Source organism: Salvelinus fontinalis, chromosome 42 (genome assembly GCF_029448725.1).
Source record: "Salvelinus fontinalis isolate EN_2023a chromosome 42, ASM2944872v1, whole genome shotgun sequence".
NCBI classification, from domain to species: domain Eukaryota; kingdom Metazoa; phylum Chordata; class Actinopteri; order Salmoniformes; family Salmonidae; genus Salvelinus; species Salvelinus fontinalis.
In genome coordinates this window covers 20,894,588-20,920,914 of record NC_074706.1, presented here as the reverse complement: position 1 = coordinate 20,920,914, position 26,327 = coordinate 20,894,588, and the positions used below count along the sequence as shown (strand labels likewise).

At 45.5% G+C, this 26,327-nt stretch overlaps 1 protein-coding gene and 1 non-coding gene across 2 annotated transcripts; both read right to left on the bottom strand.

The window, feature by feature from the left end:
- Nucleotides 1-87: 87 nt before the first annotated feature.
- LOC129841110 (Krueppel-like factor luna) lies at nt 88-13,194 on the bottom strand. Its single transcript, XM_055909218.1, has 8 exons — nt 12,696-13,194; nt 9,977-10,086; nt 9,631-9,742; nt 9,306-9,460; nt 6,676-6,766; nt 6,265-6,389; nt 2,356-2,449; nt 88-1,856 (listed from the first exon to the last, which is right to left on the bottom strand). Exons 1-8 carry the CDS (start codon nt 12,991-12,993, stop codon nt 895-897), a joined length of 1,947 nt encoding a protein of 648 aa, XP_055765193.1. The 5' UTR covers nt 12,994-13,194; the 3' UTR covers nt 88-894.
- trnak-cuu (transfer RNA lysine (anticodon CUU)) lies at nt 102-174 on the bottom strand. Its single transcript has one exon. It is a non-coding gene; the product is annotated as a tRNA-Lys (tRNA).
- Nucleotides 13,195-26,327: the final 13,133 nt, after the last annotated feature.

The following is a 26,327-nucleotide window of genomic DNA, read 5'->3' as shown; positions in this document are numbered from 1 at the left end:
GGTAGCGGAATTACATACAAAGTAGTCCTTATGCAACGCACTTCCACCCGTAAGTGCAAAATGTATGATTTTATCGTTTCAAATGTTTAAAGAAAAAGCTGCGCCCAACGTGGGGCTCGAACCCACGACCCTGAGATTAAGAGTCTCATGCTCTACCGACTGAGCTAGCCGGGCCTATCAGCAGTCAGTATTTGCAGATGATTTTGAAAGCACGGCGGGAAAATCAGAAAATAAAATATTGCCACATTGCGGTTGCATTTAGTATTATACATTGACTAGGCCCCAATAACAAAGCTGATTTTCAAACTAACCTGCTATTCTCACAAAAGAACAGAATAGTTCATAATTGATGCCAATATTTAGTACTACCTTATTGTGTTAAGAAAATATGTTTATTTGGATGTCACTGTCTGTGGCCACATTACTTGCTATTGCATGTGACACAGATTGACAATTATTCATGTCAAATCTTGCAAATAAAAAAAAAAGGTTATCCTAATAATATAAAAAAAGACATGTCTTGGAACACATTTGTTCATATAATATGCACATGATATTCAATATTAATTCCACATTTCAGTTTCAAATAAAGATACTTTATCTAATAATTGCCTGATTTTTATGTTGGCCATAAAATTACAAGGCAATTAGTTTAACTACTGTAACAACGATCTGGAGCTGAACAGAGGACAAAAGTGTCACCTGTAAAGACAACTTTCTGCTAATCCCTTTTACATTTCCTTTATACTGTAGTGTTTGTTTTGGAGGTTTGGGGGGTTGTCGGTCTCACATCATTACGATTAGAATGAATTCCCGTTGATGTCTGTGTCAGCAATATTCTATCGTAGATTTTTGAACCATGTCCGTCCAGTCTACTGATTCTAATTTTATGCCTCACACCCCTTCTCCCCCATCTCCACAGACTGACTGCTGGTGCGTCTTGAGGTTGCATATCCAGGCGAAGCGCTTCCCACAGTGGCTACAGGCAAAGGGTTTCTCCCCTGTATGGACCCTCTGGTGCTTCTTCAGGTTGCCAGCCTCTGAGAACATCTTCCCACAGGTGGCACACCTGAACGGCTTCTCCCCTGTGTGTACCCTCTGGTGAGCCTCCAGGTTGGACTGACCGGTGAAGGCCTTACCGCAGGCTCGGCACACGTAACTCTTTCTCCTCCCGGCCGCATCGCAGTGCTGCTGCCCAGCCAGGTTCACCTCGATGTGGGCAAAGCCTTTGGCCGTGGCCCCTCTTCCTGGTGGTAGACCTACCACGGAGTGAAGGGATTGGGAAGACATACCGGTACTAGTGTTGGTGGTGGAGGTAGTTGGGTTTTCTGGGTGAGTCTGTTGTAGCTGCTGTGCTCTGAGGCGTCGTTGAAGCTGCCGCTGATGTGCTTGTTGAGACGCTCTCAAAATGGCTGCCCTGCTCCATGTGGGATGCCCCTGGATGCCCCCACTCACACCCAGAGTGGCTGTTTGTACTCCCTGATGCCCAGAGAAAGGCACACCCTCCCCTGTGGGCCTGACAGTCGCTGAGAGGAGCTGGGGCTGAGGCTCTGGGTCGACTATGAGGCAGTCTGGATCATTGTCCGTAGTGTTGTCGGTGTAGGAGCACGAGGGACCACCGGAGGGCGATGTTGATGCCGATGTGTCTGGGGCCCAGCGCGTGAAGAAGGTCTCCAGCTCAAACATTGAGTACTCAGAGCCTAGCGTGTTGGCTGCTCTCTGCTTGCTGAGCTGCTGTGTGGTCTGGGTTGGAGGTGTGTTGTCTGATGCTCCCTTGGGCATATTGGCTTTATTACCTAGGCTCACTGCGGGACTAGTGGTTCCAATACCTTTTTGTGAGGAGGACTCTCCAGTACCTGGATAAAGATCATAGAAAAGGTACATGTTTATTGTAAATACTAGTTCAGATGCTCATTCTGAGTTAAAAGACATGGTAAAGGATGATAAGCTAGAGAGGGCTTTTACATGTACACTTTAGTAAGGGTTTCCCAAACTCAGTCCTGGGGTCCCCCCTGGGTGCACGTTTTGGTTTTTGCCCTAGCACTGATTCAAATAACCAACTCATCGTTAAGCTTTGACTATTTGAATTAGTGTAGTGCTAGGGCAAAAACCAAAACAGGCACTCAGGGGGGACCCCAGGACCGAGTTAGGAAAACCCTGATTTAGCAGACACTCTTATCCAAGGCGACTTACAGTTAGTGCATTCAACTTAAAGGGGGGCTGAACTGGCCTCGTTTGCCTCATTAAGAAAATAGCTTTTAGTAAACTATTATAAGTGAGGAGGTCAGTGACACTGTCTGGTGGGCGCCGACACAGTTGTCATGCATTCCTGGTTTATTTTCATTCTCCACTTACACTCTGCTGTCATGTCAGGTCCTCCTGTTGCTGTGATACTTCCCAGGTCCTGTCCCAGTCTTAGTGTTGATGGAGTTGATTCAGGAGCTGCAGGCTAGGAAGAAGAGAGGAGAAATAGCCTATGAGATAAACTAAACACTAGATAGATAGCGATCAGCAGAACGCCTCAGAATGCCCTCCAGGACATCTACAGCACACTGTGTCACAGAAAAGCCAAGAAGATCATCAAGGACCTCAGCCACCCGAGCCACGCCCTGTTCATCCCGCTACCATCCAGAAGGTAGAGACAGTACAGGTGCATCAAAGCTGGGATTGAGAGACTGAAAAACATCTTCTATCTCCAGGCCATCAGACTGTTAAACAGTCACCACTAACCGGCCTTCGTCCAGTACCCTGCCCTGAACCTTAGTCACTATTACTAGCTGGCTACCTCCTGGTACTAGAGCCCTGCACCTTAGAGACTGCTGCCCTATGTACATAGTCATTGAACATTGGTCACTTTAATAATGTTTACATACTGTTTTACCCACTTCATATGGATTTACTGTATTCTGGTCAAGGCTCATCCTATATAATTACTGCTGTACACACATTTTCTATTCATATACTGTCCATAATGTCTATACACACAATCATATACATATATATTTATATTCCGGACTGTGACATTGCTCGATCTAATATTTCTATATTTCTTAATCCCTTTCTTTTTCTTTTGGGGAATTTTACATGTTTTTCTTTGTATTGTTAGGTATTACTGTACTGATGGAGCTAGAAACATAAGCATTTCGCTACATCCGCGATAACATCTGCTAAATATGTGTACGCGACCAATGAAATTCGATTTAATTTAGAGGTGTTACTGTAATATTCTGTTGCACCCCCTTTTGCCCTCAGAACAGTCTCAATTCGTCAGGGCATGGACTCTACAAGGTGTGGAAAGCATTCCACAAGGATGCTGGCCAATGTTGGCTCCAATGCTTCCCACAGTTGTGTCAAGTTGGCTGGTAGTGGATCTCTACTCTGAATAGCTTGTTCCATCTCATCCCACAGATGCTCAATTGGATTGAGATCTGGTGACTGGGCAGGCCACTGCAGTAAACTGAATTCACTGTCACGTTCGTGGAACCATTCCTAGACAATCCTAGCCTTGTGGCAATTCGCAGATTGATACATTGTTGCCATGAAGGGATGCGCCCGATTGTATCCTCAGTGTACTGTAAATCAAAAATATATTTAGGAAAGTCTAATTCACTGTTTTCACTGCAATAAATAATAATTCATTAAAATTAGTAAATTTGTTAAAGACATGTTCCGGTACTGGCGAGTATGTAGTAAGTCATTTTTAAACCTTCCGCTTTGGGCGGGATGTGTCAATGTGTAGTTCATACATGCATAATCTATGAGCAGAATTACTGTCTTACCTCAATTATCCACAAAATCCCTTGTTTTCTGGAAGCTGTGTTGCGCCATTTTCCCTACATTTACCCCCACGCGGGCCAGCCCCCTAACAATTTGAGTTTCAACCAATAAGCGTCAGCCCCTCGCCATTTGAGTGACAGCTAGCAAGACACACACAAAGTAAAGCGAGAGAGTGCAATGAAGTGGTGCACACATCTGCACATTTGTGATGTAGAACGCAATTTTCCGGGACCACCTTTGGCTCGTGGGTGCTACTTTCAGAACTACTGGCTAAAAAGTATACAAAAGTACCGGAGAATATCTTTTAAGTGATAATTATTTGACTTCCATTTTGGGCAAATATTGTGGATGTGATGAATGCTCTTTAAGATATTGATATTGTGTCACAGTTGAGGAAATCGAATGTCCTGTGATGGAGTAATGTAATGTTAATAACCACATTAATTCATTCATCGTTTTTGCAAAGAAACATTTTAATCTTCTTTTAACATTACAAGATAAGGACATCAAAGTTTCACAGAATTGTGACACAATAGACGTATCCCTTATTAGCGTAGAGCATTTTGGACTCAAAATAAAAAATAGTACCATCACCTAACAAGATATTTACACCTTTACTGCTAACAAATATGGTTAATTCGACCCATTTACTGGTTTATGGTGTATGTTGAACCTATATACCTTGGTGTTACAAGGGGAATCAAATATGCACTATTCTCACCACATATTATAATTTTCATACAGCTTTATGAGTAGAAAACAAATAAATATGCTTATTACCATCACCAGCTATAGGACTCCCGGAACAAAATCTAATTACTAAAAGGACTGTCTTGATCAGATAAGAAAAGACAAAATTACCCAGACTACACCAGTCTCGGACACTCAGAATTAAAATATTGCTTGTGCATCTGTCCACGAGAGATTTCACTAACAACCCCTCCCTAAACCCCTTTACTAATATCAATATAATGTCTATATTAATGACCAAGAGTTATTCCTGATCGTGTGACCTGACCAGAGGAAAAACTCTGGGTCCTATTTTTATCCTATAACTATCAGTTGTTTCTGGTCAGGTCATGTGATTAGGGACAACTCCTGGCCCTAGTTAAATTCTATAACCATCTGAGTTGTCAGGAGGAAAAAACCTGGCCCTTCTCATATTGAAATAGATGGTTGATATAATACCCCGGTCCAATCTAGTAGTACTACTGCTGAGGATGATGTCGTAGTACTACTGCTGAGGATGAGGTCGTAGTACTACTGCTGAGGATGATGTCGTAGTACTACTGCTGAGGATGAGGTCGTAGTACTACTGCTGAGGATGAGGTCGTAGTACTACTGCTGAGGATGAGGTCGTAGTACTACTGCTGAGGATGATGTCGTAGTACTACTGCTGAGGATGAGGTCGTAGTACTACTGCTGAGGATGAGGTCGTAGTACTACTGCTGAGGATGATGTCGTAGTACTACTGCTGAGGATGAGGTCGTAGTACTACTGCTGAGGATGAGGTCGTAGTACTACTGCTGAGGATGATGTCGTAGTACTACTGCTGAGGATGAGGTCGTAGTACTACTGCTGAGGATGAGGTCGTAGTACTACTGCTGAGGATGATGTCGTAGTACTACTGCTGAGGATGAGGTCGTAGTACTACTGCTGAGGATGATGTCGTAGTACTACTGCTGAGGATGATGTCGTAGTACTACTGCTGAGGATGAGGTCGTAGTACTACTGCTGAGGATGATGTCGTAGTACTACTGCTGAGGATGAGGTCGTAGTACTACTGCTGAGGATGAGGTCGTAGTACTACTGCTGAGGATGATGTCGTAGTACTACTGCTGAGGATGAGGTCGTAGTACTACTGCTGAGGATGAGGTCGTAGTACTACTGCTGAGGATGATGTCGTTTCTGGTGTTTCTTTAGATTGCTAGGGTCGGCAAAGCGTTCCCCACAGAGCGGGCAGGCGTACGGCCTCTCCCCCGTGTGAACGTTCTTGTGGATTTTAAGGTTCCAGTACTGAGAGAAGTGCTTCCCGCACACCGTGCACCCAAACGGCCGCTCGCCCGTGTGGGTTCTAAGGTGTGGTTCTAGATTCGCCGGGGAGGAGAACCCTTTACCGCAGAACTTGCAGAGGTATGCTTTCTTCCTTACCACTTTCTTCCTCCCGCATTTGTACGTCTCCTGACCCCCCTGTGCCTCACTTAACCCCCCCATTCCGACATCATAACCAGCCATCTCTGACCCCTCTCTAGAACCCATAGAACCTGAGAAGCTTCCGGAGCCTTCTACAGTGAAACCCCTGTGCTGACCCATCTCAGAGCCAGCAGGCCCCATCCTCCCTCCCATGATCAGCATGCCTGGGCCTGCTGGGTAGGACAGGTTGAGGGAGGATGGCCCTGGGACACTAGCGTCACCACAACCACCACTGCCCCCATTGGTCCACAGCGGAAGGGGGTGGCTCTCGTATGACACACGGCCATAGCTGACCTCCGTGGTGTGGTGCCTGGTCGGCCCGGGGTGGTGGTGGGTGTGGTCTGGGGGTGAGTTGTGGTGGGTGGCCTCCAGGGGTAATGCTCCTCCTCTGTAGTCGTCTCTGCTGGACTCCTCCGGCCCTTGAGAAGAGAACACAGCGTCACAATCACACCACTGGCTGTTGTTGAAATCAATGGGAGATCTCACGATGGGGCTAAACTTGGGGAATATCAATGCCATTAGAACATGTTTTCAAAGCTTTATGCTCTGGAACAGGCAGGGATGGATGCAACAGTGTAGTCTTTACATGGGATCTAACTAAACTTGTGTCATAGGTCTAACCCCTTTATTATCAAGCCCTGCTGTTCGTGCCAATACCCACTTTAACCACACACACAGCCCCCCACCCCTGTAGTCTACACTCACCCTCCTGGATGCTGAGTCCTCCACCCCGTGGGTCCAGATTCTCCACCTTGATCAGCAGGATGTCAGGGTCTCTGTCCTCCACCGCTGCAGACTGGAAACACAGGGACGGACCAGGAATTAGATATCACAATTACTCTAATGCAATGAATCGTATTCATTTCTAAAATCGCTCACTAGAACTGTGTGACCGGAATAAATATATGGACCAACGATTACAAATCGTGTACATCTTACATGCATGCAAAAAGTATTTTATGTAGCTATAGATGTTTACTGATATGTTATATGCATCTCATTGCATCATTTGACTGGTGAATGGATGTCTGTTACTCAGAACCTCTTAATACTGGGCCTCTCCAATTAAATATAGTGGTTATAGTAACCTTATGGTTTGAGTGATTTGATATTATTTAACAAAGATTAGGTGACGAAGAATTTATTGGAAGATTAATAAACTCATGTCATGCTCAATAATGATTAAACATATATGACCTATTTATGAGTGTTCTTGCAGGTGGTGGGAGATGTGTGACAGACGTGTAAGCAGCCCCAGTACAGCTTTCCTTATTGGTGAATCGTTTGATTCCCTTCAGCTTTCCTTTGTCCACCATATAAACCACTATTGCCTATTCATTTCAATAACGACAGAAACCTAAGTGTAGGAATGTATTTTATTCATAATAGTTCCATATGTAGAAAAACATAGAAGAGGCATTGTAATACATGTTTACTATAACAAACTGCCACTCATTCATAAACTGGCATCAAAATAACTTATTAAAAAGTGAATCTGTCCAATGTCAAATATCCCCTTTAGCTTTAGATATACAGAACAATTTTAAATATGTACACAAAGAACCAGCATCATCCTCTCCAGATTTACACTTTAAGGTTGACATTTACCATGAATACCTTTCAAATCGGTAGCTTATTGGACCAAATTCACCCTTCCTTAGTCCACTGATATGAAATGTCTTATGTACATAATCAGAACCACCCATCATACCCCAAAACATTTCCACGCGCACCCATCAGGGCCCCTGCGAGTTGTGATTCATGATGACTGACCGTAGAGCATTGTTAAGTTTGTCTGTTAGTATGCCAAATGGTAGGTCACCCCTGATTCATTTTTAAGCATAAGGTTGAATCCTCCTGGCTAGAAACAGTCTGGTTTCTAAAACACAGTGGAAACTTGATTAGCTTAATGAGTAAGGAAAACTACATGAGTAAGTTCGGGCCCCGCCCCTGCTAATTTGTATGTATTAGGATCTCCACTAGCTGCTGCCCAGGGGGTGGGCAAAACAGGATTAAAATAATTCAAAATCACATAATATAAAAAAAACAATACATCACACAACTACACATCTACAATATTACAATGCATGTGTTAGTAGAGTGCGTGTTAGCATATGCGCTCGTGTCTTCACAGTCCATGCTGAGCCATAAGGTGTTGTTTATTCTGATACAAAAAAATAAAAAATAGATTTTACAACTCGCTTGAGTTACTTTGATGTGGAAGAGAGTTCCATGTAGTCAGCTGTCTGAACGGACAGTTTGGTGCTTCAACACGTCAATACCGCTCATAAAAGACAAGTAGGGATGCAGTCAATCTGTCCTCTACATTGAGCCAGGAGAGATTGACATGCATGTTATTGATATTAGCGCTCAGCGTACATTTAAGGGCCAGCCGTACTGCTCGGTTCTGGGTCAACTGTAATTGGCCTATGTTCTTCTTTGTGGCACTTGACCATATGAGTGGGCAGTGGTGCAGGTGGGATAAAACTAGGGCTCATGTCCGGGGGATATACGTCTGGATGGTTCCTCTCGTGGTGGGTCTTGAGGTTGCGTATCCAGGCGAATCCTTTCCCACAGAGCTCACAGTGGAAGGGTTTCTCCCCTGTATGGACCCTCTGGTGCTTCTTCAGGTTGCCAGCCTCGGAGAACATCTTCCCACAGGTGTTGCATCTGAACGGCCTCTCCCCTGTGTGGGTCCTCAGGTGGATCTCTACTTTCTTGGGCCGGTTGAACGCCTTGCCGCAGAAGTTGCAGATGAACAGTTTCTCCCGGGCACTGGTCCTGTGGGGGACCTTGCCGCCCCTCGTCAGGGGGAAGCCAGTGTTTCTGCCCCCGCCGCCGTGTGCCCACCCGTTCGCGTCGGAAGTCGACGGCATCGCAATGTCATTGGAGTGAGATTGTGATGGGGCGGCCATGTTGCCATGGTTACCCTGGAACCTGCCTCCTCCCCCAAACATTGCAGACATTCCACTGTCGCGACCCCACTTCTCCAGAGGCGCCTTTCCATCCTCCTCCTCCGAGTCGACGTTTAGAACCTCCTCTCGGTTCCCCGGGAGATGGCGGTGGACGGTGACCGAAGCAGGAAGTGGACGGCGGTGCCCGGACTGAAAAGACGCGGCAGCCTCGGCAACTGTGCTGTACGAACAAGATGGCTGCCCAGCCCCAGCCGTCTCTGCCTGGTTGCTCTCATTAAAGAACGAGCCCAGCGGCCCCAGACCGTCCCCTCTGTCATCATCACCACTGTACATATCAAACGCAGCAGGGTGGTGTTGGTGCAGCAGTCCTGAGTGTTGGGGTTCACTGTCAGACTTAAGGAGAGGTGCCGAGCCACTGACCTCCACACGGTGCCTGTTCCTGGGGCCCTGCTGCTGCTCGGGGTGCTGAGGCTGGCTGAGCTGCTCTGGGCCATGGGCTGAAGTGGGTGGATGGGATGTGGAGTCCCCAGGGCCTGTTCTATTGCTGCCTCCACGAGGTCCACACTCCACCACTCCTGGACGAGAGAGGAAGGGAATGAGAGCAGGTTAATAGTTAACTCAAGTCAAATGTATGGCCAGGTTGAGTAATATGAGAATGGAGTGTTGATGTTGATTACTGCATGGGGTGAGTAATTGCAGAATCTGCAATACAGCAACCAAAGTTGAGACGGACTAACACACTCACCGTCCTCTCCGATCAGTGGTACGTCGTCTGCCTCCGCGTCTCCAAGGGGATCCTCCATCCTCTCCTCTTTGACCAACAGAGACTCAGGTTCCACAAGCTGCAGATCTGGCGACTGGAAGATCGAAAAGTCAGGAATTAACCGCATAAATATACACCACAACATGGTTGATAATGACCTACTGGTGACTGATGCAGCCAAGTGCTCAAAATGGTTCAAACGGGCCATTGTGCACTGTAGGACGATGCTATAATGGAATATAACGGTGAGCCACCAAGTAGATTTGTTTTCTTGAAGTGTGTAAGACCTTTTACAACCAGTATTACAGTTTTGGTTTCTTGAACTTACCTTGTCTCGGATGGGGTTGGGATGCATCTGGGAACTGTTGTGATCATTATTGGCTCCAGGGCCTCCTGACCACATCCCCAGGTGATCTAGTTGTATGTCGTAGACACCACCTACGATTAAAAAAATAAATAAACGTACTTGTAAAAGAAATTGCAGGTTGACTCGAGGTCACATTGGCCTAGATGAGCTGTGTCAGATTTCAATGACCAAAACAAAGGTGGGTCCCAATGACTGTATACAGTGAGTGTACAAAACATAGGAAACATGCTCTTTCCATGAGGCTGACCAGGTGAAAGCTATGATCCCTTATTGATGTCACCTGTTACACGCACTTCTATCTGTGTAGATGAAGGTAAGGAGACAGGTTAAAGGAGGATTTTTTGTAAGCCTTCAGACAATTGAGACATGGATTGTGCCATTCAGAGGATGAATGGGCAAGACAAAATATTGAAGTGCCTTTGAACGGGGTACGGTAGTAGGTGCCAGGCGCAACGGTTTGAGTGTGTCAAGAACTGCAACGCTGCTGGGTTTTTCACACTCAACAGTTTCCTGTGTGTATCAAGAATGGTCCACCACCCAAAGGACATTCAGCCAATGGCATCCCAGTGGTCAAAAACGGGTCATTGATGAAAGAGGACAAAGGAGGCTGACACGAATTGTGCAGAGAAACAGATGGGCTATAGTTAGTCAACTGACAGTCCACTACAACGTCGGTGCCCAAAGACCCATGAAAGAACGCACAACTCGTTGGTCCGTGAAACGAATGGGGTATGGCAGCTGACGACCTTACAGAGTTCCACTTCTCTCAGCAAAATACAAGAAACTGTGGTTGCAGTGGGCTAAGGAACAAAAACACTGGACACGGGAGAATTGGAAAAACATTGCCTGGTTGGATGAATCCCGGTTCCTGCTGTTTCACACTGAGTGGAGGACTACGGTATGGAGAAAACCACGAGTACATGCATCCATCATGCCAGGTGTCAACAATACAGGCTGGAGGTGGTGTGGAGTGTGTTTTCATACCACACATTTAGGCACTTGATAAAAGCGGAGCAACGTTTGAATGCCACAGGATATCTGAACATCGTCGCCAATCAGGTGCATCCCTTCATGTCAGCAGTGTATCCATCTGTGAATAAATTGTTTTCCCAGCAGGATAATGCCACAAGGCTAGGATTGTCCAGAAATGGTTCCACGAACATGACAGTGAATTCAGCTTACTGCAGGAAGGTGTTCCTGTTTTGTACACTCAGTGTAGGTGGCCCCAATGATTGTATATGTGGCCCCAATGGGGGAAAAAAGTCAATATTACACAAGTTGATGGTTTTCCAGTAGGGCTGGGCGTAAAACGTAAAAATGGTGACTAACTTCTATAACGCTATTTTAATGTTTGATTAGTTACATTAAATTATTCAGTAATGACAAAAAAATTATGGCAATCAGCAGTTTTCTAACTGACGATAAAAATGGATAACAGCTGAAAACTGCCAGCTAACTAACTTTCTAGCACAAGTCAACAACTACGGGTGGTCAAGGGTTTTGTTTAGAAAGGATACAGTTTGTCAACATTTTTTAGGAGAACTTACCCAGCAGGTTAGGAGAATTAACATAGTAGGTTAGGAGAATTAGGTTAAGGTTAGGAAAACGGTCTCCAACCTTTTTTAGCATGAGCTACTTAGATTATTTTTTGGTAACTTTCTTATTGGCACATTCTTCACTTCTCTACCCTGCAACCCCAGATCCTTGGTGTACAAGAGATGTGTTCTGTCAATATACCTTGTAAAATAATGGTTCTTATAAACTAGGCAGTTCGAGCCCTGAATGCTGATTGGCTGACAGCTGCGGTATATCAGACCGTATTCCACGGGTACGACAAAACATTTATTTTTACTATTCTAATTACGTTGGTAACCAGTTTATAATAGCAATAAGGCACCTCGGAGGTTTGTGGTATATGACCAATATGCCACGGCTAAGGGCTGTGTCCAGGCACTCTGCGTTGCGTTGTGTCGTGCTTAAGCACAGCCCTCATCTGTGGTATATTGGCCAGATGCCACAGACTGTCAGTTGTTTATTTAAGCAATAAGGCCTAAGAGGCCCCATAAAATTGTTTTGTATTTTCCGGAATTCTTTTTTTTTTTTTTCTCGTTTTGTTTATATTCTCAATATTACAATTATTCATAGAGAAACAACAAACATTTATGTTCTGAGCCCATGTCCCATCAGAAATAGAGACATACTAAGACAACGTTAACGTGTAAATTATACAATTATAAATTAGTGCAGGAAATTGATTCAAATTCTGGAAATGAATGCTGTAAATTAACAAATAACTATGCAAATGGTAACAATTGGTCGAGTACCAGAGTGAGGCTACAAAATAGGATTTTGATTCTATGTCATGTTCTACAAAAATGACTACTTTACTGTCAGTAGTCCTATTATTTTTGGATGAAGTTTGATAGAACAGTATAAAGCAATCAGAATGGACAAAGTCCATTAAAAAAACGTGTTTTTTATGCACTACCCAGAAAGCATATTTAGAACTTGTATTATTCAGAACCGTCAAATATCGTCATACCGTCAAAAATAAAAACTATATTGATGATATTTTGGCCATGTCACCCAGACCTATTTTCCAGTGGTGTTTATTTATTTTTATCAGCACGGCAATCAAATAACTAGTATCAGACGTGGTATGCTATTACAGTCTTCTTACCAGTTGATGAAGACGACCCTCTGAATTTCTCATTGGTGTTGATATGAACTCTGCTGTTGGGACGGCTGTTCATTGCACTTTCCCGTAGCCTTCGTTCGGCGTAACCACGGGCCATCTTCAGCTCGAGAAGATTCAGCTTTCGCTTCAAACCTTTGTTCTCCCTTTGGCATTGTGACATTTGCAAACTTACAACCGCGTAGTCGTCGTCTACCAGTTTGCAGATTTCTGCCACGGCTGCATTGGCCAATACCTCCATAATGGAAGCTAGCTGTGTCTGGAACGCAAGGCGACTCGACATTTTTGGACGCCTGGCTCGCGAGCACTAAAAGTCGATAAATACAGTCTCATGCGATGTATATTTGATATATTTATTCACGCTCACTTCAAATATCGCCAACGACGAAGTGATTAAACATAAATAGTAGACTAAAACCAGTCGTTTGCTAGCTCTGTAGTTTTAGTTTCTTCTTCTGTGCTACCAGCCTTTCGTCAGCAACAATACAAATATTTCCGGGTCACGGAAATTTTCAAAATAAAAGTTCCCCACGTAATAGTAGAAACGTGTAATTAACCGGTATTTATTCACAATATATGAAACATAATTGTCTAAACATTAATAATGATTAATAATTTCATATTTGGGGACATTTGCATTAAATGTTGGTTTTAAAATATGTTCCAAGGTCAAATAAATTCCCCCGCTACAATACATTGTATGTAAAATTCATATTGGCTTAGAGAGAACTATTCTAGTTGCCGACATAAAAGTGGGGTTGGGATTACTCAGCAGTGTCTGTAGAATATGGTCTAATTTCAATATGCCCAGCAACACTTTCTACTCCACCCACTCCATTGGTCCCAATGCAATACACTATAGGCCCATAAATTACATATTGGCTAATAGAGAGAGAACTATTCTATGTGCCAAAGTGGGGTTGGGATAACTCTCCATGGTCTGCAGAATCTATATATGGTGTTATTTTATGGGGACTGAGGTGTAAATACCCAGCAACACTTTCTACTCCACCCACTCCATTTACTGCAGTGCAATACACTGTAGGCCTATAGGTGAGATTAGTTTAAGACACAATGTAAACAATTATGGACTAGCATACCTAAACCAGGGTTTTCCAATTTCCCAAACTCGGTCCTGGAGCTCCCATTCGGTGTACATTTTAGATTTTTGCCTTGGCACTACACAGCTGATTCAAATAATAAAAGCTTGATAATGAGTTGGTTATTTGAATCAGCTGTGTAGTGTTAGGGCAAAAAACAAAACGCGCACCCAGGGAGGGACAGGACCAAGTTTGGGAAATCCTTCTGTTAACGACCTATATACACTGCTCAAAAAAATAAAGGGAACACTTAAACAACACAATGTAACTCCAAGTCAATCACACTTCTGTGAAATCAAACTGTCCACTTAGGAAGCAACACTGATTGACAATAAATGTCACATGCTGTTGTGCAAATGGAATAGACAAAAGGTGGAAATTATAGGCAATTAGCAAGACACCCCCCAAAACAGGAGTGATTCTGCAGGTGGTGACCACAGACCACTTCTCAGTTCCTATGCTTCCTGGCTGATGTTTTGGTCACTTTTGAATGCTGGCGGTGCTCTCACTCTAGTGGTAGCATGAGACGGAGTCTACAACCCACACAAGTGGCTCAGGTAGTGCAGTTCATCCAGGATGGCACATCAATGCGAACTGTGGCAAAAAGGTTTGCTGTGTCTGTCAGCGTAGTGTCCAGAGCATGCAGGCGCTACCAGGAGACAGGCCAGTACATCAGGAGACGTTGAGGAGGCCGTAGGAGGGCAACAACCCAGCAGCAGGACCGCTACCTCCGCCTTTGTGCAAGGAGGTGCACTGCCAGCGCCCTGCAAAATGACCTCCAGCAGGCCACAAATGTGCATGTGTCTGCTCAAACGGTCAGAAACAGACTCCATGAGGGTGGTATGAGGGCCCGACGTCCACAGGTGGGGGTTGTGCTTACAGCCCAACACCGAGCAGGAGGTTTGGCATATGCCAGAGAACACCAAGATTGGCAAATTCGCCACTGGCGCCCTGTGCTCTTCACAGATGAAAGCAGGTTCACACTGAGCACATGAGCACATGTGACAGACGTGACAGAGTCTGGAGACACCGTGGAGAACGTTATGCTGCCTGCAACATCCTCCAGCATGACCGGTTTGGCGATGGGTCAGTCATGGTGTGGGGTGGCATTTCTTTGTGGGGCCGCACAGCCCTCCATGTGCTCGCCAGAGGTAGCCTGACTGCCATTAGGTACCGAGATGAGATCCTCAGACCCCTTGTGAGACCATATGCTGACACATGCACCTTTGTGGCCAGCTGGAGGTCATTTTGCAGGGCTCTGGCAGTGCACCTCCTTGCACAAAGGCGGAGGTAGCGGTCCTGCTGCTGGGTTGTTGCCCTCCTACGGCCTCCTCCACGTCTCCTGATGTACTGGCCTGTCTCCTGGTAGCGCCTGCATGCTCTGGACACTACACTGACAGACACAGCAAACCTTTTTGCCACACTTCGCATTGATGTGCCATCCTGGATGAACTGCACTACCTGAGCCACTTGTGTGGATTGTAGACTCCGTCTCATGCTACTACTAGAGTGAGAGCACCGCCAGCATTCAAAAGTGACCAAAACATCAGCCAGGAAGCATAGGAACTGAGAGTGGTCTGTGGTCACCACCTGCAGAATCACTCCTGTTTTGGGGGGTGTCTTGCTAATTGCCTATAATTTCCACCTGTTGTCTATTCCATTTGCACAACAGCATGTGAAATTTATTGTCAATCAGTGTTGCTTCCTAAGTGGACAGTTTGATTTCACAGAAGTGTGATTGACTTGGAGTTACATTGTGTCGTTTAAGTGTTCCCTTTATTTTTTTGAGCAGTGTAGTTTAACCTAATGATGATGAGACATTTGCGGCTTTTACACATGTAAATCAGTGCCCCAAAAAATGCATATGGCCTGTCTGACAAATAACTTCAATTTACTTTAAATGGAGCCAATCGACACTATACGATACAAATATCAAATCAAATATTGCACTGTATAGGCAGAACAATCTATAGCGTGTCCATAAAACCGGGCTCCAGTCTATTCACTAGAGTCCCTAGAATACAAAACAGCCAATCCTCTCTTCAAGCCTCTTCCTTCAAGTAAACAGATGAGGTCCACCAAGGCCAGATGAGAAAGGCTTGGTAACAGCCAGTGTCGATTTTAGCAGGTAAATCTTGGTGGGGCAATAAAAAAAATGTGGGATGCGTACCAGCAAAGCCACTACACCCCACAAAACGAAACAATTCAATAATTGCACTATAACGTGACAAACGGTGCCCACAAACTGTTAGGGACTACATAAAGCTGTCCCAACAGCCGTCCCAACTCCCAACACCTTACCACTGCTACATCTGGCTATCAGCTGAGCCTTGTCTGGCAGCAAAACAGCTAATTCATCCTCATTTACTGCCTTTTAAAAAAACTAAGCTGAAATTGCTGACTTGCGTAAACAAATGTGGTTTCTACTGACAATTGAGATGTACAAACTATGGCATAAGGAGACGACAAGCGGATAAGAGGCTAATCCGTAATATCAATTAAGACATTAATGAGCAAGCTAGGACAGATGTACTCAACTATTTGAAAAGTTGCATATCACAGGGGCTATTCAATGCTAATGCAGAACCCCACATGATGTTTTTGTGCTGGTCAAGGGCAGTCAGGTCTGGAGAGAACCAAGGGCTATATCTGTTCCTGGTCCTACATTTTTTGAATGGGGCATGCTTATTTAAGATGGTGAGGAAGGCACTTTTAAAGAATAACAAGGCATTCTCTACTGACGGCATGAGGTCAATATCCTTCCAGGATACCCGGGCCAGTTCGATTAGAAATAGCCTGCTCGCTGAAGTGTTATAGGGAGTGTTTTACAGCGATGAGGGGTGGTCGTTTGACCACAGACTCATTACCGATGCAGGCAATGAGGCAGTGATCGCTGAGATCTTGGTTGAAAACAGCAGAGGTGTATTTGGAGGGCAAGTTAGGATGATATCTATGAGGGTGCCCGTGTTTATGGATTTGGGGTTGTACCTGGTGGGCTCATTGTTAATTTGTGTGAGATTGAGGGCATCAAGCTTAGATTGTAGGATGGCCGGGGTGTTAAGCATGTTCCAGTTTGGGTCACCAAGCAGCACGAGCTCTGAAGATAGATGGGGGCAATCAATTCATATATGGTGTCCAGGGCACAGCTGGGGACAGAGGCTGGTCTATAGCAAGCGGCAACGGTGAGAGACTTGTTTCTGGAAAGGTGGATTTTTAAAAGTAGAAGCTCGAATTGTTTGGATACAGACCTGGATAGTATGACAGAACTCTGCAGGCTATCTCTGCAGTAGATTGCAACACCGCACCCTTTGGCCGTTCTATCTTGTCGGAAAATGTTATAGTTAGGGATGGAAATTTCAGGGTTTTTGGTGGTCTTCCTAAGCCAGGATTCAGACACAGCTAGGACATCCGGGTTGGCAGAGTGTTCTAAAGCAGTGAATAAAACAAACTTAGGGATGAGGCTTTTAATGTTAACATGCATGAAACCAAGGCTTTTACGGTTACAGAAGTCAACAAATGAGAGCACCTGGGGAATAGGAGTGGAGCTAGGCACTGCAGAGCCTGGAATCACCTCTACATCACCAGAGGAACAGAGGAGGAGTAGGATAAGGGTACGGCTAAAGGCTATAAGAACTGGTCGTCTAGTACGTTCGGAACAGAGAGTAAAATGAGCAGGTTTCTGTGCGAAATAGAATAGCTTCCAGGCATAATGTACAGACAAAGGTATGGTAGGATGTGAGTACATTGGAGGTAAACCTAGGCATTGAGTAATGATGAGAGAGATATTGTCTCTAGAGACGTTTAAACCAGGTGATGTCACCGCATATGTGGAAGGTGGAACTAAATGGTTGGTTAAGGCATATTGAGCAGGGCTAGAGGCTCTACAGTGAAATAAGACAATAATCACTAACCAGGACAGTAATAGACAAGGCATAGTAATATTAGGGAGAGGCATGCATAGCCGAGTGATAATAGGGGTCCAGTGAGTGGTTGGGCTGGCTGGAGACACGGCGATTCAGACAGCTAGCAGGCCAGGGATAGCAAGCTAGCAGAAGGGCCTTAGAAGGACGTTGCAACAGAGGAAAGTCTGTTTTATTCTCCTCGTGCGGTGACGTCGATAGACCAGTCGGGATGGATTAGTAGGATTCCGAGTAGCAGAGGGGTCAATTTACTACACAACATACACTTATTATTACTTTCTTAGCTGCAGTATACATACTGTATCTCCCTGGCATATTAGATAATTTATGCAGCAGCACACAATACATTTTTGGACTCACCTTGTTGTGCTGTGCTCAATTGAACAGGAAGGTGGCGTGGCGGTCCTTCGTGGGCAAATTTTGTCATCAAACTTTGTCATCAAAGTCTGCCATTCTCTGTATTTATGGTGCTTTCAAGACAACTGGGAACTTGAGGGGATAAAAAGGTTGAATCATGATGACGTCAGTGATCTTCAGGTCGTAGCGCTAGAAAGAGGCCAGAGTTCCCGATTTAGAATTCTGAGTTGGATGAAAGTTCAAAACCTTTTTTCCCAGCCGTAGCTCGTTTTTCCAAGTTCCCTGTTGTCTTGAAATCACTAAAGTCAGATTTTTCAGTTCTGAGTTAAGTTGTTTTGAGTTGGCACAAATCATGCTTCATTGACAGCATGACCAATGTTGAATGTTAATCATTTTAAACTAGGAAAGAAAACCCTTAATCTTAGACTTGGGACCACACAGACACTCCACTGAATAGCAGGCTAATGATTGCTTTGCAATGCTTGCAGTTTGCCACTGATTCCTTCCAAACCACTTATTGTTGAATTTGTGAAATCCAACTTGTAGGGAAATGTTTATGTCCAATGGCCGATAAGCACCGATATGTTATATCTATAATTTCTCTTCAAGGATTAAAAAGGACTTGCCGGTAGATTATCGACTTGATTCATGATGATGACTGCTAGCTAAGACTTTGAAAGTAAGATTTTGACATGATCAGTCAAATCAAAGCTACTGTAGATATGTGATTTGACATTTTATCTGTGGCTAATGACCTTGAGCCTTCTTGGATGGGTACTTCTAATGTAACTCTATGGCAGCACCCAAAAGGCTTGAATTTTTTAGCTCTACCCTTAGACTTGGCGGTGACGTAGTGTCCCCATGAATGACAGAACACTGAGCCAATCACGGCGCAACGCTCCGTATTTTTTGCTGGCTTGCCCCACCACAGAAAGCACCGAGCTAGGCTGAAACACCTGCATTTTGGAGTCCCCTAACTCAACCGTTATTAATGCCAAAATAACATGCAAAACAGGCTATTAGATCAGTGAACGCATGTTGGTTGAGTCTAAGTCATAGATCTGCACTTTTGTACTGGCACACTGCTGACTGACTAATTCAGGACTATGTCAAAATAACAAAACAATAAATGAACTAATTTATCTTAGTCTTTGTTTGATACCAGTGTGAAATAAAACACCATTCCATACCAGACTTGCACTATAATTTAGGCGCAGAATTCCTACTAGTGTAAGCAGGTGATTGGGTAAGAAGCTAACTGCTTCAAATAAACAATGGAAACAATGTGACCAGTAGATGGGGTGTTAACTGACTGGCATACCTGTAAATTACCTACATTATCCTATTGATGATGAGCAGGCTGCAGACTTTACATTTAAATCAGCCCAAGGCCAGCCTTATGTGTCAAAACATGCATCAGGTCAAGCGTTTTGGCTAGACAACAAATGTATATATTTTTTAATTGAGTCAGTACCCTACTAAGCTGATGCTGCTATAGGTTAGTATAACCCCAATCATGCCTATAGCCTATCAACGGTTGTCACGGAGGTTAAAGTATCTAGTGAATAGACTGGACCCTGCTTTTATGGACATAGTTTTTCTTGTACAGTGCAATTTGTACAGTAAGACTTTTTTTTTAACGTTACATTTCAAAATTGCATCCTTGAACAATCGCATCAGTAAATTAACAAGAATCATATCATCAAAATAATGATTTATTTTTCTATATTGTCATTTCCATTTTTTACCAGTAGGCTATTATGTTCTTCACATTCATTTACTTAAGCTCCAACCATTTTTTCAATGTGCTCGACCTTATAAGTATCTTTATCTTATTTAAAGTAGTAAATATCTTTAGTTAAGATTTTCCCCCATGTAATTACATTTTTTATGCTCTATGCAAAGCTGCAGTTGCTGCCGTGATGCTCAGCAGTGTGTAAAATGAAATAAGTACTTCCGGGTCACGGAAATTCGGAAAATTGTCAAATAAAAGTCCCCCACGTAATAGTAGATGTGTAATGACCTTTTATTTTTTCATGATATATGAAACATGATTGTCTAAACATGAATGATTTATATTTTTTCATATTTAAGTGACATTTGCATTAAATGTGGGTTTTAAAATATGTTCCATTGTCAAATAAATTCCCCCGATACAATATATTGTAAAATACATATTGGCTTATAGAGAGAACTATTCTAGGTGCCGACGTAAAAGTGGGGTTGGGATAACTCAGCAGGGTCTGTAGAATCTATATATGGTGTTATTTATTGGGGGACTCTGGTCTAAATACTCAGCAACACTTTCTACTCCACCCACTCCATAGCCCCCAATGCAATACACTGTAGGTCTATACATTACATGTTGGCTTATAGAGAAGAAAACGATTCTATGTGCCAATGTAAAAGTGGCGTTGGGCATACTAATGTAATTCATAGGCCTACAGTGTATTGTATTGGGGGCTTTGGAGTGGGTGGAGTAGAAAGTGTTGCTGAGGATTTAGACTAGAGACCTCCATTAAATGGCACCATATATATACACTGAGTGTACATGACATGTGTATATAACATAGACTGACCAGGTGAATCCAGGTGAAAGCTATGATCCCTTGCTGATGTCACTTCTTAAATCCACTTCAATCAGTGTAGATGAAAGGGAGGAGACAGGTTAAAGAAGGAATTTTAAGCCTTGAGACAATTGAGACATGGATTGTGTATGTGTGCCATTCAAGACAAAAGTTTTAAGTTCTTTTGAACAGGGTATGGTAGTAGGTGCCAGTTTCCCATGTATATCAAGAATAGCGCACCACCCAAAGGGTGGCCTATGTTGGAGTCAACATAGGCCAGCATCCCCGTGGAACACTTTTTACACCTTGTAGATTCCATGCCCTGACAAATTGGGACTGTTCTGAAGGCAAAGGGGGGTGGGGGTGCAACTCAACATTAGGAAGGTGTTCTTAATGTTTTGTACACTTAGTGTACATTCTAAAGACCCTACTCTGTACTGGTGGTCATTTCCAGTGGTGGAAAGATTACAGTAAATTACCTAAAAAAATCGAAGGAAGCCAAGGAAACTAAGGCCAATTTGAATTAATATATGGTCAATATACCACGGATAATTCTTTGTTCATAACTAAGTAGGAATTTACAAGTTGTGAAGTCGTAAATACCAGTTGGACGCGTTCACGTGATTTGAACTTGTTGAAAAAGGCAGATTGGCTAATGGCCAACATGCGTAAACTATAAACTAAAAGTACAGCTATTGTCACGTTCCTGACCTGTTTTCCCTTGTTTTTGTATTTGTTTAGTATGGTCAGGGCGTGAGTTGGGGTGGGCATTCTATGTTGTGTGTCTAGTTTGTCTGTTTCCTGTCTCTGTGTTTGTGTTCTGCACCAGATAGGACTGTCTCGGTTTTCACGTTTGTTGTTTTGTATTGTTGTAAGTGTTCACAGTTCGTTAATTAAACATATTGAACACTAACTGCGCTGCATTTTGGTCCACTCCTTCATCCCAGGAAGAAAGCCGTTACAGAACCACCCACCAAACTCTGACCAAGCAGCGTGGCCACGGGAAGCAGCGGCAGCAGCAGCAGCAGCAGGAGCTAGCAAGGCAGAGTGGCTGGAAGCCCGAGAGGCTCCCCCAAAAATTTCTTGGGGGGGGAACACGGGGAGTGTGGCTGGGTCAAGTGGGAGACTTGAGCCAGTTCCCCGTGCTTACCATAAGGAGCAGTTGGCTAAATTGAGGTACGAGTCGGAGAATGTGGAGGAGTTATTGGACAGATTGGAGGAAAGTGAAAGGATGGGAGATTATGAGACATTTTTGATGAGTTGTTGGTGATATTGGAGGAGAGCGAAGAGAGAGGGATGTTGGTTTGGCGTAGTATACACGGTACTCGCCCTGAGGTGTGTGATTACCGTGGAGAGCGGGAGTACGGGCAGACACCGTGTTATGCGGAAGAGCGCACGGTGTGTCCTGTACGTGTGCTCAGCCCAGTGCGGGTTATTCCACCTCCCCGCACTGGTCGGGCTACGGGGAGCATACAACCAGGTAAGGTTGGACAGGCTCGGTGCTCAAGGGAGCCAGTACGCCTGCACGGTCCGGTATATCCGACGCCACCTTCCTGCCCCAGCCCAGTACCTCCAGTCCCGGCACCACGCACCAAGCCTCCAGTGCGTCTCCAGAGCCCTGTTCCTCCTCCACGCACTCTCTCTGTGGTGAGTGTCTCCAGCACAGTACCTCCAGTTCCGGCACCACGCACCAAGCCTCCTGTGCGTCTCCAGAGCCCTGTACGCACTGTTCCTTCTCCCCGCACTCGCCCTGAGGTGCGTGCCCTCAGCCCGGGTACCACCAGTGCCGGTACCACGCACCCGGCCTATAGTGCGCATCGAGAGTCCAGTGTGCCCTGTTCCTGTTCCCCGCACTAGCTTTGAGGTGCGTGTCTCCAGTCCGGTACCACCAGTTCCGGCACCACGCACCAGGCCTACTGTGCGCCTCAGCAGGTCAGAGTCGGCCGTCTGCTCAACGCCGCCTGCACTGCTCGTCTGTCCAGCACCGCCTGTACTGCCTGCCTGCCCAACGCCGCCTGCACTGCTCGTCTGCCCAGCGCCGTCTGAGCTGCCTGCCTGCCCAGCGCCATCTGAGCCATCCGTCTGCCCAGCGCCATCTGAGCCATCCGTCTATCCCGAGCCGTCAGAGCCGCCCGTCTGTCCCGAGCCATTAGAGCCGCCCGTCTGTCCCGAGCCGTCCGTCAGTCAGGAGCCGCTAGAGCCGTCCGTCAGTCAGGAGCCGCTAGAGCCATCCATCAGTCAGGAGCCGCTAGAGCCGTCCGTCAGTCAGGAGCCGCCAGCCAGTCAGGAGCTGCCAGAGCTGCCTGCCAGTCATGAGCTGCCCTCCAGTCATGAGCTGCCCTCCAGTCATGAGCTACCTTCCAGTCATGAGCTGCCCTCCAGTCCTTAGCTGCCCTCCAGTCATGAGCTGCCCTCCAGTCATGAGCTGCCCGCCAGTCATGAGCTGCCCGCCAGTCATGAGCTGCCCGCCAGTCATGAGCTGCCCTCCAGTCATGAGCTACCTTCCAGTCATGAGCTGCCCTACACTCATGAGCTGCCCTACACTCATGAGCTGCCCTCCAGTCATGAGCTGCCCTCCAGTCATGAGCTGCCCGCCAGTCATGAGCTGCCCGCCAGTCATGAGCTGCCCGCCAGTCATGAGCTGCCCGCCAGTCATGAGCTGCCCTCCAGTCATGAGCTGCCTTCCAGTCATGAGCTGCCTTCCAGTCATGAGCTGCCCTCCAGTCATGAGCTGCCCTCCAGTCATGAGCTGCCCTCCAGTCATGAGCTGCCCTTCAGTCATGAGCTGCCTTCCAGTCATGAGCTGCCCTTCAGTCATGAGCTGCCCTTCAGTCATGAGCTGCCCTCTAGTCATGAGCTGCCCTCCAGTCATGAGCTGCCCGCCAGTCATGAGCTGCCCGCCAGTCATGAGCTGCCTTCCAGTCATGAGCTGCCTTCCAGTCATGAGCTGCCCTCCAGTCATGAGCTGCCCTTCAGTCATGAGCTGCCTTCCAGTCATGAGCTGCCCTTCAGTCATGAGCTGCCTTCCAGTCATGAGCTGCCCTTCAGTCATGAGCTGCCCTCCAGTCATGAGCTGCCCTCCAGTCATGAGCTGCCCTCCAGTCAGGAGCTGCCATTAGTCCGGAGCTGCCCCACTGTCCTGAGCTGCCTCTCTGTCCGGAGCTGCCCTTCAGTCCGGAGTTTCCCCACTGTCCTGAGCTACCTCTCTGTCTGGAGCTGCCCTTCAGTCCGGAGTTGCCCCACTGTCCTGAGCTACCTCTCTGTCCTGAGTTATCTCCTCTATTTAGCAGGGACCTTTGGGAGGGTTCCTAGACCAGGGTCGGGGGCGAGGGTCGCCACTCAAAGGACGCTAAGGAGGGGGATAAAGACAATGGTGGAGTGGTGTCCTCGTCCTGTGCCGGAGCCGCCACCGCGGACAGATGCCCACCCAGACCCTCCCCTTGAGTTTTAGGGGTGCGCCCGGAGTTCGCACCTTAAGGGGGGGTTCTGTCACGTTCCTGACCTGTTTTCCCTTGTTTTTGTATTTGTTAAGTATGGTCAGGGCGTGAGTTGGGGTGGGCATTCTATGTTGTGTGTCTAGTTTGTCTGTTTCCTGTCTCTGTGTTTGTGTTCTGCACCAGATAGGACTGTCTCGGTTTTCACGTTTGTTGTTTTGTATTGTTGTAAGTGTTCACAGTTCGTTAATTAAAAATGTTGAACACTAACTGCGCTGTATTTTGGTCCATTCCTTCATCCCAGAAAGAAAGCCGTTACAGCTATCATGCTTGTAAACAAATTTTTGTGTTGAAAACCCATATTAATAGATTGCTTCTTATAAATAATGTTTTGTTGTTGCATTTACCAGCCCAGAATGCTATTATCGAGGTAATTTCCTTAGTAGGTAATATCAGAGGTCAGCATGTGGGAGAAGTGGGAGCTCAGTTACTAGTAATTCCAGTAGTTAGCAGTTCAAGTGGATTTTCCCCAGTCGTATGTGGTAAATTCCCTATTGGTTACAAACGCAACATAAAGGCTGTTCTTAAGCACGTCACAATGCGGAGTGCCTGGATACAGTCCTTAGCCGTAGTATATTGGCCATATACCGCAAACCTCCAAGGTGCATTATTGCTATTATAAACTGGTTACCAACGTAATTAGAGCAGTAAAAATAAATGCTTTGTCACAACCGTGGTATATGGTTTGATATACCACGGCTGTCAGTCAATCAGCATTCAGGGCTCGAACCATCCAGTTTATATATATAACAAACCATCCAGTTTATATATATAACAAACAGGTAAGTAAAAAGTCAAAATACACTATATATACACAAAAGTATGTGGACATCCCTTCAAATTATCATCTATTTCAGCCACACCCGTTGCTGACAGGTGTATAAAACCGAGCACACAGCCAGACAAACATTGGCAGTAGAATGGCCTTACTGAAGAGCTCAGTGACCTTCAACGTGGCACCGTCATAGGATGCCACCTTTCCAACAAGTCAGTTTGTCAACTCCAAGTGCAGTTATTGTGAGGTGGAGATGTCTATGAGCAACACCGACTCAGCCGCAAAGTGGTAGGCCACACAAGCTCACAGAACGGGACCATCGAGTGCTGAAGCGCGTAAAAATTGTCTGTCCTCAGTTGCAACACTCCCTACTGAGTTCCAAACTGCCTCTGGAAGTAACGTCAGCACAAGAACGGTTTCTCCGCTTCTTCATGAAATGGGTTTCCATGACCAAGCAGCCGCACAGAAGCCTAAGACTACCATGCACAATGCCAAGCTGGAATGGTATAAGGCTCGCCGCCATTGAAACTCGTTCCTTGGAGTGATGAATCACGCTTCAACATCTGGCAGTCCGACGGATGAATCTGGGTTTGGCGGATGCCAGGAGAACGCTACCTGTCCGAATGCATAGTGCCAACTGTAAAGTTTGGTGGAGGAGGAATCATTTTCTAGGGCTTTTTTTCATGGTTTGGGCTAGGCCCCTTAGTTCCAGTGAAGGGAAATCTAAACGCTACAGCATACAATGACATTCTAGACAATTTTGTGCTTCCAACTTTGTGGCAACAGTTTGGGGAAGGCCCTTTCCTGTTTCAGCATGTCAATGCCCCTGTGTACAACCACAGTTTGTTGAGATCGGTGTGGAAGAACTTGACTGGCCTGCACAGAGCCCTGATTTCAAAGTCATCAAACACCTTTGGGATGAATTGGAATGCCGACTGCGAGCCGGCCCCAATCGCCCAACATCAGTGCTCGACCTCATGAATGCCCGTGTCTGAATGGAAGCAAGTCCCTGCAGCAATGTTCCAATGTCTAGCAGAAAAGCCTTCCCAGAAGAGTGGAGGCTGTTATAGCAGCAAAGGGGGTATCAACTCCATATTAATGCCCATGATTTTGGAATGAGATGTTGGACGAGCAGGTATCCACATACTTTTGGTCATGTAGTGTATCAAAAGGAAAACATGGTTCCTAATTTATTAACAGATTTTATCACATTGTTTTAGTACATAAAGGAACAGGTACAACCTGATTATGCCCAATAATGTTAGGGGGTGTTATAAATATATTATAAAAAAGAGGGTATAGAACATAGGAAAAAACTAAAATTCAGAGGGGAGATAAAGTTACATTTCAATAAAATGACCGTGTTTTGGCTATGCCAGCACACCAAACAACACATCTGTATAA